This window comes from Montipora capricornis, chromosome 3, assembly GCF_036669925.1.
Source record: "Montipora capricornis isolate CH-2021 chromosome 3, ASM3666992v2, whole genome shotgun sequence".
Taxonomy (NCBI): Eukaryota; Metazoa; Cnidaria; class Anthozoa; order Scleractinia; family Acroporidae; genus Montipora; species Montipora capricornis.
The window spans coordinates 39,301,456-39,313,955 of record NC_090885.1 but is presented as its reverse complement, the minus strand read 5'-3'; the positions used below and the strand labels follow the sequence as shown (position 1 = coordinate 39,313,955).

Below are 12,500 nucleotides of genomic sequence, written 5' to 3'. Positions count from 1 at the left end.
TCGTCAAGGGAAACTATTATGAATGGTGAGAGCAATGCGTGGTGCAAAACTGATGGAGAAAAAGAGGAGAGAGGATCGGATGGAGATGTTGGGATTGAAGGAAACAGTGTTTCAGATGGCAAAGGCGAATGGAGTGAGATGGTATGGGCATGTGTTGAGGAGGGATGATGGACATGTTCTGGGAAAAGCGTTGGAGTTCGAAGTGAAGGGCACGAGGAAGCGAGGACGACCAAAGAAGACGTGGAAGACGCAGGTGGAGAAAGAGAGCAAGAGCGTTGGTTTGCAGAAAAAGGACGCCATGAATCGAGCGAGATGGGGAGTGGGAGTTAGAAAGATTGCTGACAAAGTGGGGTAGATAGATAGATAGCTTTATTAAATAAAACCATTGCAGCCAAGGGCTGAATTACGGCTATTTACAAGTGAACAAAGATTCTAAAATATATTTAAAAACTAAATCTAAAATATATTAAAAGCAAAGTTGCACACCGAGAACTAAAAGCTAACGGAACGGGAAGAATTTGCCATAAAAAGCTCCGCTTTAAGCGATTTGTCTTACAAAGATAGCTAGAGGGACATTGAAAGTCCTCTTTTTCCTGAGAGTTACTTGGCACTCATTCTTTGGTGGCAGTAGTGATGGAGCCTGTAAATCCGGCCACTCCTGTTACGGGGATAAACCCTGATCAAAATTGGATTGATGATGATGAAAAGGTGTAGAATATTTCATTCAAAGTGATAATTAATATTAATGTTTAAGCGTTAGATTTGTATGGGAATGAATGCATGATCATGAGAATCACACCATTAATTGAAAACGTCACTAACTGCCCCTAAACAACCGTAAATTCGAATTAACGATGCTCCAAACCCTAATGCTTGAGGTAAAAAAAGGGAAAAATCGTGTCCTTTATCCTTAATAAAAAAGCGTGCATTCCGTTATCGGTCAATCAAAGTTATACTAAAACGCTAGACGTTATTTCCCGACATTTTCAATATGACTTGTTTCTTTTCCTAAACAGTTCAAGTGTTTTAAGTTCCAAAAGTGGTTAACTCGATATGGGAAATAAGAAATGAAAGGTTTTGACAAAACTGAAAAAGTAGTGTTTTCACGGTAATTCAATTGAAATTGGAAAACAGACTTAAATACAAATTACACCTCCACGTTGGTGAATAAATGTTTATTACTAATTTGGACGAGTCATTTCAAGCTCTCTCCTTCCCATTTTCTGGTGGGAATAGCACCTGTGACCAGCGACCTGCAAAAAAGGTACATGCCGGTCGTGGCGCTGCCATGCCGTTAAACTTTAATTGTATTATGTTGATGCTACTCTCCATGTGTCGTAACATCATCTCCTTCATCAGAAGTAATTTCAATGTAAGTACAACCCTCTTATTCTCAAGGACCTTGTGAAGATCGGCGGTCACAGTTCCCCGGTGTCAATTCACAATTCGCAGGTCTCAAATAAAAAGAAAATTCCATTTTTGCAAAAATGCACTCTCGGTGAGGATCAGTGCCCGCTTCCATTTTATGTCTCCATCATTTGTAATTTGTTTCATTTCCAAGTAAATGTTAGTCATAACTAAAAACTAGCCGATGCTCTCCCGATTCAGAATGTAATACTATTTCTTGGGGAACAGGGGTGGCGCAATGGTGAGAGCACTCGCCTCCCACCAATGTGGCCTGGGTTCGATTCTGGTCCCGGTGTCATTTGTGGGTTGAGTTTGTTATTGGTTCTCTCCTTGCTTTGAGAGGTTTTTCTCCAGGTACACCGGTTTTCTCCTCCCCTCAAAAACCAACACTGCCAAATTCCAATTTGATTCGGAATGTACGGACACATGTTGAACGAGCTCCTGAGTGCTCTTAAGGTGTTCCAAGGGTAAACAAATTCCATTCCATTCCAATATTATACTGTATTTGTCTTTTCTACGGCTCAGTTATCACAGTACTGTAGTAGGGTTCACATGTACACGTACGTTTCGAATCTACAAGTTGTAGATTTGAAACGTACATGTAAACCCTACTGCCTGTTGCAAACACCATTTTAGAGAGGAAAATACTATGAAAGCACAATGAAGCTAGTATGCTCCTAAGACAGATAATATATAAAAAATTAAAACATCTAAATCTTACAGAGAGTGTGCAAAATGAGGTAAATGTAGAGAAAATTTGAATTTTGCACACAACATTGTTATTACCAGTAAAATGACTATGAAGCACAAATTAAATAAATATTGCAAATAGCAGGGACATTCTTACTGGGTGGTTATTCCTTCACAACAAGAATACTATAGGATAAAAGAGATAAAATAATTATTATTGTGCTGCATGTGACACTTTTATTTTTGGCATTTCTTTGATGTAGGGAGTCAGTGAGGTCCAGTAGTTACGGTGTTGGGTTTGCATGCAGTTGCCCCGGGTTCAAATCCCGTTCTAACCACTGGTTTGGATTTGTTTTCCGGTTGTCCTGGATTCAACTCTACCACCCTTTGTATATAACGAACTGGTTGCCTCCTGCCACATGGGGTTCTTAATCATGTTTCTGTTACATTTTTTTTTATTGTTTCGTTCAGATTATTAACAGTGGGGTGCCTGTGAACTAGCTTGATATCTAAGAGCACTTCCACTATAAACAAATCATTTACATTTTTTACCTTTACATTTTATGTGATCTACTAAACAAAAACATGAAATAGCCAAATTTAAGGTATACCGTATTGATGACAAGGTGAGTTTACAACAATATAGTTCATTTTCTACCTGTATCTTTACTTTAAAGCTTCTTTTACCAAACCAGTTATAGGATACGATAGTACTTCGCCCATATTGTATAATGTGAACAAGATGGAAAAATCGTAATATTCTTATGAAAACAAAAGGTTTTAATTTGTAGTGATGTTTTGCTTGCTGTTGCCATTGGCTTCTTCTTTGAAGTCGCTTCACATCATCTTTTCTTATAATTGAATTTTTAACTGTAGCGTAATGTAGTTTAGCTTTTGATTCTGTACCCCACAGACTTGAACTAAAGCAAACTGAACAACAGAGGATGAAGTGTGTGCCAAGACAATATGGACTGCTCTATTTGTTGTTATTTATGGGTTGCCTGTGCCTACAAGAATGTGATTCAGTAACTCATTCACTGCACTTGGCTCCCATGTTTTCTGTTCTAACTGTCAGTTTGGATTTTGCTGCTTCAAGTCTTGAGTTTACCTGGCAAATGCTTCCTTGCAGCACAACAGCACTATCTTGTCACATCCGCACGTGTGAACAATACAGTGTACCTTATATGACGTATGCAAGAGATAAGTTGCATAACTTCTCCATTTTAAAATTTAAAATCAGTCATTCTTCATGTTAAACATTGAATCCCATCTTTCTCATGCACTCTTTGTGTGCTTCAATGAGTTCGCCACAATTTTCCTCTCCGCGTTCGACAATACAGGCATCACGAACCTTCTTCGTTTCAGGACACGCACAACACGGCTTTAGCTTTTTCTTCTCTTGTTTTGGTTTTTCTTCAAGAGGTGCCGCAATAGGAGCGTTAACTGTCTTCTCAGACATCTGGCCTAAAAGCTTCTTCAAAGATAAAAGATCACCGGCGAAAAGTTCCTCCTACAGATCTTCCCGCTTCCGTCCAACACTTTCTTGTTATTTGGTTCCCAGGATCTATAGGTACTTCTTGCGCTAAGACGAGGCAGCGGAAACAGATGTCACGCATGCCCAAATAAATCAAGATTATTTCAACATGGCGGATGTTTTCCTCGGATGGGTTTTCTGGCAGCCTCATATAACTTGAGTTTTACCAAGCCGCCATTTAAACAGCGATGGCTGCAGAATCTACGGTCTCAAGCTCTCATGCGGAGCACCTCTTGGCGGAGATTGAATCGAGCGATGGTCTCCTTGGACCAACTTTACGGTAAGAATTTAAATGTCATTCGTGAAAATCATATCCCTTGATATACAAAGGAAATGTCTGTTGTGTTTTGAGATAGTATAAGAGATGTGTACTTTATTGTCCCTTATTTTCCCTTAATTACGTTTTGTAGAGCTGTTTACGATGGAGAACAGCACACTGAATTCATGGACAAGCTGGAGGAACGCATCCGAGTTCATGACAAGGACATCGAACGGATGTGTAATTATCACTACCAAGGCTTCATTGAATCCGTAAACGAGTTGCTTAAAGTGCGTGGTGAAGCACGGAAATTAAAGGTATTTTAACACCGTTTCCATCACTATCACCCCGTTATTTCCTGCAGGATGCAATCGTGCATGTATAAGTACATGTAATTCTGCTTTCGTTAGATACGCGATAAAATTTCTAACCCTTACTTTCGATTCATTATCTGACAAGTCTTCCAATATAGAGAGAGAAATTGTCAAATTCATCAGGAACTTCTGGCTTCTTCAGTAGTTAAAAAAACCCTTATTTCACAAGTAGTGATAAGATTTGAAAATAATAATTGTCATCCATTGTCTGGAAAAACTTCCAGAATGTAACGCATTCTTGCACATGATGAAATGCATTAGGGCACACTTATTCTTTTGTGTTTTTTAAAAATCGATATTGATAAAATAAATAAGCTCTAATGACCGCAGAGGCAAAATAAAATATTACTTCATGCTAAGTTAAACAAGAATAAAAAAAGAAATTGAGATTCAGCATAAAAGTTGAAAGAAGCATATAAAGAAAACATGTCAGTATTTGACCAAAGTCTCCTGAAGTTTGCAGTCTATAATGGGTACCAATATTAGCCCACACTTGACGCCAATATACAGTGCTTTCAGTAAAGATTTGAATCATGTTGGCATGGGTTTTGGTTAAAAAAGTAAATAGACTGAAGTGAATGATCCCAGCCCTGGCATCACCCTCCTTACCCAACCTTCACTAGGGGAGGACAGGGTGCTTGAAATTTAGCCTCATTTGTAAAAATGACCATAGCATTAAATTTACTTATAGTGTTTATGTAGTAATGAAAGGTTTTCTCATAGTATAATAATGAGAGCTGATCGTACATGTAACACTTTCTCTTACATGTACTTTGATACAGATGAGAGTGAAAGAAGTGAATGAAGCGATGCAGGAATCTGGACGGGAGGTGGGTATGAATGAGCGTTGTTTGCTTAACCCATTGACTCCTAAACTCCTAAACTGGAGTTCCAGAATTAGAAGAGGAGTGGTATTCCGATCACTAGACTAAGTAGTATTCTTATCAAATGTTATGTGTTTTTGATAGGAAGATATGACCACATTTAAAACTCAGTGAATGTACACAAACTGTTCAAAGCAAAGTATGTGTGGGTAATAGCGGCAGGAAATGTCCATTTTCCCACATTTCGCCAGAGGTATTACTTTGTACAAGTACATGTACATCCATCATGTAACAATCACCCAAAAGGAAGTCATTTTTGTCTGGTTGCGAACCAAGTTTGTTGGAGATTTCAGAGTTTTTAGCTATTGCTTAAAGATATTGTACTTATTTTAAAGCAGAAAGTGAAAAGTTACGGTTAAATAATGTATTTTACATATGAAAATGGTACTCGCCAAATCAGGCCAGTGATTCTTGATAAGTACTCGCCAAAACAGTTCTGACACTCGCGTGGGTGAGCGGGTGAGTGTTATGCACCTATGAATGTTAAACCCCTGGAGTAACTTTTCAGTAGATTCACATTCTTGGAACACCATTGTTCTTCACTGTCTTTTTCAAATTCCTTTTTAACAGCCGATGGAAATTTTTCATGTAACTCGAAACCTTTCCGCTGCTCATGGTACTGAACAAGAACCTAACATTTACCAATATAACCAACTTTCAAATCAATCAAGCATGCACAATCATAGATTGGAAAATTCATGAATATGTACATGTAGAAATGTACAAAAAGCATTCACGAAAAAAAGTAGAAAGAAACATTCTTGTACTTGTGAACACTCCAGCAAGGACTGATAGAAGTGATGGTCCTTATTTACAAAAAGACAAGACCAGGGGCGGATCTAGGATAAAATAATGACTGGTTTCCAAACAACGAAAAAGTTTTTAAGGGGTTCAGGGGGCATGCTCCCCGGGGAATTTTTTAGATTTTAACTTTCCAAAGTCCCCTTTCCTGTGTTTCTGACTGACTTTGGTAAAACGGTGTCAACCGGTATGGATCCGTCCCTGAAGACGGATTCGCTTACCTTTCTTTCACCCATGGTGTCTAGAAAAATTGGGAAAACCAGAGAAGTCGCATCAAAACCAAGGATAACTCATCTCTGTGTTCCAATAAGGCAGGCATGTCAAATTCCCGAACATAGTGCAATGCATACATGTCAAAATCTCTACCCAGGGAAACGCTCTGGGTTAAAACTCAACTTGGTCATTAATATTGGTTTTGTTTGAAGTTTGTACATTTTACTTGAATTGTTTACCATGTGTCTTTTAAATATTTAGCTGACAAGCAAGTGTGAAAATTTGATTCAATGTCGAACAACCCAAAGAAATATTGTATCTGCAATAGAAATCCTGAGCGTTTGTTTGCCAGGTAATGTATATCAAACTACAGTAGTAATATGAAACAATGCAAATTTACATTCCTATTGCTTCATATTATAATTAATTTCCAACAAAGAAAATATGAAAATTAATTTGATTGATCTAAACAAGAATAGACCTAATCGGCTAACTCAATGTTGTACCCAATTCAAACCCTTTGGGAATAAAACGTTTTGTTCCAGGTATTTCCATATCATTTAAATATGAATGCTACATTATCATGCAAATACAATACACAAAGAATCTTAGTCCCGGGAGATTTGAATTGGGTACAACATTGAGTTAGCCGATTAGGTCTATTGTGCAAAACCAAATAAATACAATGTACATGCACTCTCACCATGCATGCATTTGTTCCCCACATCTCATGACTGACAATACAATCCACAATGCCCACAAGTTAAGAGATTTTATGAAAAGTATTCCTGAAAGTCCCAGGAAGTAGTATATTTCTGTTTTGTTTCCTTTCAGTTTTAGAGATGTATACAAAACTTAAAGACCAGATGAAAAACAGAAGGTGGGCTTCTCTTTTTTTTTTTTGGAAATGCATGTACAGTACATGTGCATGCCAATTGTACAGAAAAAAATTATCTGAGTTTGAATGTTCTGGACGCTTATATTGTTCTGATCAAAACGTCTTCCTTACTTGTACTGTACATCCTCAAGAACTACGTTATTTATCTCACTGGAACTTAAAATTAGTTGTCTGGCTGGCTGGAGTGTGCATTGTATCTTGTAAAGTGTTATTACATTGTCATATGTTATCGTTATCACATTTCTTGGCTTTCCTATTGCAGTTAGAGTTGATGAAGTTTGATAATGACCAAAACACGTTTTTTAAAGGTGTACATGTGTATTTTTATTGTAATGACAACCTTTTCGGAATAGGTTGTTTTTTAATTGTGGCCTTGCAAGAAAAAGTAACATTAATTTGTTACGGTGTAGATATTGTGTTTTAATAAGGATTTTTCCTGCAGGTATTACCCAGCCCTGAAAACGCTTGAACAGTTGGAGCACACTTATTTACCACGGATAAAAAGGTATTCTGTGTGTGTGTGTGTGTGTGTGTGGCATCAGATAGAATTATTATTTACTGTATCGTTGTGTTAACTGCATATATGTGGACAAAATTTGTCCAATCAGTTAATAATTGACTTGTACATGTATGTTTCCCTCTTGTAGCCTACAATAATCTTATTGTTTGATTGGTTGAGTTAGATTTCCAAGGATTGTGAAAGAAGTTATTCCTGTTTTAAAAGAATTCTTTGTGTTAGTGGTTCAATAGCCCTAATTTCACGGTTCACTTTTCTCATTTCAATTACAATGTAATCTAACATGAATGCAAGGCAATTTCGGGTTAAAACTACAAAATAGCGTGAAATTGCCTCACGTACATGCTAGATTATAATTTATTGTAATGCAAATGAGAAAACCTGACCATGAAAAGGGCTATTGGATTAACAAGTATTGTACCTGCTGTATGCTCGGCTTAGTTAATAGTTTGTTTTGTGTGATTGGTAGATTTAGATTTGCAGAGATCATGCAAGAGAGTATTCCTGTATTAAGAGAGCATATTAAAGAGGCATCGTTGGCTGACCTGAGGGTAATATTAGCAATAAACAATGCTTACTGCTTTAAATTCAACGTCAAATAATTATATTGTATTTAAGGATGTTTGTTTTTACGTCAGTGCATCTTGGAGATTTTGTTTTCTTTGCAGGATTTCCTTGAGAAAATCAGGAAGGTCTCAGAAAAGCTGGGTGCAATTGCTATGAAGCAGGTTGGTTTACAAAGATACTTTTAAAACAAAATTCTTTTTGCAAAACTAGTCAGGTAGGTTAAGTAAAATTGATAATTGGCACCCACTATCCGTCAAGCAGAGTTTTCCTGTAACTACCCTCTTTTCGAAATGTCTGATAACAATATTTTTGGTAACTGTGTTTCATTAGGCAATACAGAAGAACAACCTGACACTGATGCCTGGTATTGGTTTGAAGAAAAAAGGGAAGATGAAGTAAGTTAGTGCTCAGAGGAGTTACACCTGCGTCCATTAATATCATGGGTGACAAATAATTACTCCTTAATTTTGGTGTGAAATTTCAAAGAATGTTTCGAAGAAAGCTCCAAGAAAAAAGGAACTAAATGACACAGCATACGCGAACTGCATCTTATCTTCTTTCTTCTGAAAACACAAGGACACTCAACAAACTGATCATGCTGGTACAAATTGCGGTCGACCTGCCCTACAGTATTCTGACAACTCTTACAGTTAATATGACAGTTAACCAACCCTAACCCTAATTAATTAATATGTTTTCAACACTAAATCCATCAATGCAGAACCATACAGGAGTGAAAGGGTTAATTTAGTGTGGACAGTCGTAAGCTTGAATGGCAACTTGGTGTGTGATTGTTGAAATATGCCAGATTCTCTGTCAACAAAGAATTGCAAACGTTTTCAGGCCTTCTTTGTTTTTTTAGTGTGTTTTAAAAAATATGTGAAGCAGCGTGGCATGCGTTAAGAAGGAAAACATTACCTGAAAGCTAACCGTTGTAAAATTAATAAGTGTTTTGTCTCTTGCTCTATTTCTCTCAGCTTTATGGCCGGTTCTTCAATGAAATTTCCTCTTCTTCTCCTTCCCTGGCTTCTCTCAAGGCTTCCTTCACTTAAATTTCTCAAATTTCGTCGCCTCTTCTCTCGTGCTCTTTCCTGCTCTTTATTCCATTGCTCGTCACTAATGGTTAAAACTCTTCAAATTCAAAAGTGACGAAGGTCAGTGGGATAAATGCGGGCTGCACAAGAGTTTCCCGCCAAGAAAATTTGCCTATCTGCACCTCAAAGCTACATTCGCAAGACTCCCCTCCATTCCCTCTCTAGTCCCCCATCCTCCTCCCCCAGAGTCTGTACGGACGGACGGACTTACGCTCGGTCAGTCACATGACTACTAAACAAAAAAAGGTTGACAATAATTCTCTTAAGTGTGGCGCTCTGCCCCAGGCGGCAAAGAGCCCTGCTATTAAGATACTTACAGTGTTTTTCATTTGATAGGAGTTGGACAAGTCTGCCCAGGATTTGGTAGATTTCTCTCCTGTATACAAGTGCTTGTACATCTTCACTGTTGTTGTAAGTGTAGTGTTATTTTTAAAATGATACCTATATTCTAGTTATCACTGAGTTTGTAAATCTTTCAGCCTTATAACCCCATTCTAAAATTTATGTTGATGTAGGCCACGGACCAATAGTTTGAAGGGTCCATAACTCTGTCTAGCCTAACCCTAACCCTAACTACACTTTTCACGAGATCATGTGAAGAAAATAGCACTCATTTACTGATTAAGCCGAAGCGCTGGTTTCAGTGATTAGGCCTACAAAATGTAAGCACTCTTCTAACATTTCATCACTGAAGGCGACTGCCGATCCTCGGAGCCACTAAAATATACACCTTACTCGTTCTTTCATTACTGAATGCGACTGACGAGCTGTCAAGCCAGTAAAAGAGGCAACAAAGTAACAGAGTTACAAAGGTAATGAGGTTACTTTCATCACCGAACGCGACTGATGAGCTGTCGAACCACAGAGCCACTAAAAGAGGTAACAAAGTGACGGAGTTACAAAGGTAACAGGGTCACTGAGGTAACGGAGTCACAGAGTTACAAAAGTAACAGGGTTACTAAACTCGACTGCCGGGTCATCGAGCCTCTTGAGAAATATGCCTTCACAAGTGGCCATGTATTCTGTAGTTGCTCAAAGGTACATTGTCAAGTAGAATTACAGTATTAGTGCTATTTTTTTACTGAAGCTAATTCATTTGTCTTAATTTAACCAGGGAGAAAGGGAAACCTTTGAAAACTATTACCGCAAACAAAGGAAAAAACAATCCCGACTTGCCCTAGAGCCTAATCATGGAATAAGGGTAGGTTTCATTTTCTGTTCATTTGATAATTTTTTTTTATATGTGCAGTAATAATAATTATAGTTTTATTCTCAAAGGCGTTTTACAGCAAAAAAGTTTGTAATGATGCATGTACATGTACAAGCTCATAATTTATACACTGTATTTCTGCATACACTGTACATCTGTATGTATCTCTTCTATCACTTTTCAAAATCAGTAGGCAATGTAAATCACATACACTGTAAAACCTTGTTGACATTGCTCCATTGCAAAGACTGTATATGTATAATTTATTGTGGTTCAATTTTTTTTCTTGTTTATAATTTTTGAAACCAGTTCACTTCGAATTTTTCTTTCATTATCATATAATCTCAAACAAAGGTAAAATCAAAATTGATCTTAGACTACTTAGAGGAAAACAATTTTGAATAACATACAATTGAACATAACATACAAAAGCTTCTATTTAATTTTATGTTGGATACATTGATGTGTACATACATATGTGACTGAAATTTAATTTGACATGATAATCTCAAAACAAAGGTAAAATCAAAATGGAACTTAGACTAGTTAGAGAAAACTATTTAATTTTATGTTGGATACATTGATTATGTTACATGTAAGGGTGACTGAAAATTTAATTTGATATGATAACAGGAATTATGGTGATGATTCAGATTAAAGGCGAGATATTCTAGATGGAGTTAGTCTAATATTTTATTATTATTATTATTATTATTATTATTATTATTATTATTATTGAAACAGGATGGAAACCTAGAGGCATACAAAGCTTATTTTCATCAGATTGTTGGGTAAGTTTGATGACACCTGCATTCCCAGTAATTATTATCATCGCATGATTTTAGTCATAGTAATAATCTGTGGCTGATAAGCAAAATCTGTTGAAACTTATGAAATACCGCAGCACAAACACAAAACAGAAAGTTAATTAACAACCTGTGAGGTCTTTACAATTAAGTAGTTCATTCAGACTTTCTTGGGTGTTCATGTGCATGTACATTGTATAAATCACCATCAAAGACAGCAAAAGCTATGACAATAATAAATATAATTGTTACATGTACATGATGTAGGCTTCAGTGTGTTCAGTGTTCCTACAAGTAGTGACATTAAATATTACTGTTTACTTATTGCTATTTTCGTGTGTAAGGTTTTTTGTCGTTGAGGATATAATTCTCCACACAACCAAGGAATTGGTGACAAGGTATGTACAGTAAAATTATTGAGCTAAATGTTAATTAAACATGGGTGACAAATTACTCCGTAATTTTGGTGCAAAATTTCAGTGTTAATTTATAATTTCATTTGTGAAATTACAATGCTGCCATGGCAACTTTTCCTACAGTGCCTAAATGTCATCTTAATGAACGTCATTTGTCACCCATTTTACAGCTGATCAAAATAGTGGTATACTGTGAAATTAGGGAATACTTTCACTTGCGTTTTGCCCAAAATTAAATAAAAATTTCCCTCTAATTTCACTAGTCACCATTTGATTACCCATATTTATGTAATGCAGTTACCATCTTAAAGTGCCCATCACTTGAACAAACTTTTCCACTTTATTTATTCTTCAAAATCGTCCCAAATACGTTGCGTTGTTTTTACCGTAGAACCTTTCAATTGAAATTCACTTTTTTATTCACTTTGAAAGATGGGAAAGTGGTCATACTTTGATCCAAAACTGAGCAATGAATGTGTTCGATATAAGGTTGACATCAAAGACTGCTTTGGCTTGTGATCTTTCTTTGTGAAGCAAAGTAATTTATGATGTCAACCCGGTATCGAACCCATTCCTTTTCATCACCCAGTTATGATAATTTTTTTACTCAAGTATAATCTTTTTTCTCTCCTTTCAAAAAAAATAAAAAGTGAATAATAATATATAATATATTTCGGACCATTTCAGAGAATAAATTAAGTGGACACGCTTGTCGAGGTGATAGGCACTTTTCCGCTTCCAAAAGGAAAGGAAAGGTCCAACTTTATTTAAGCGTCGAGTCGTTCTAGCGCTGAAGCACTAATTGGGGACTCCGTAAATTGAAATTAACA

At 36.7% G+C, this 12,500-nt stretch overlaps 1 protein-coding gene across 1 annotated transcript; it reads left to right on the top strand.

Moving 5' to 3' along the window:
- The first annotated feature begins 3,728 nt into the window (after window positions 1–3,728).
- Window positions 3,729–11,667, top strand: LOC138041353 (exocyst complex component 6B-like). The gene is made up of 13 exons (XM_068887132.1): window positions 3,729–3,911; window positions 4,042–4,207; window positions 5,047–5,094; window positions 6,424–6,514; window positions 6,997–7,042; window positions 7,503–7,565; window positions 8,047–8,128; window positions 8,246–8,305; window positions 8,475–8,539; window positions 9,575–9,649; window positions 10,353–10,439; window positions 11,193–11,239; window positions 11,599–11,667. Exons 1-10 carry the CDS (start codon window positions 3,820–3,822, stop codon window positions 9,603–9,605), a joined length of 744 nt encoding a protein of 247 aa, XP_068743233.1. The 5' UTR covers window positions 3,729–3,819; the 3' UTR covers window positions 9,606–9,649; window positions 10,353–10,439; window positions 11,193–11,239; window positions 11,599–11,667.
- The last annotated feature ends 833 nt before the right edge of the window (window positions 11,668–12,500 follow it).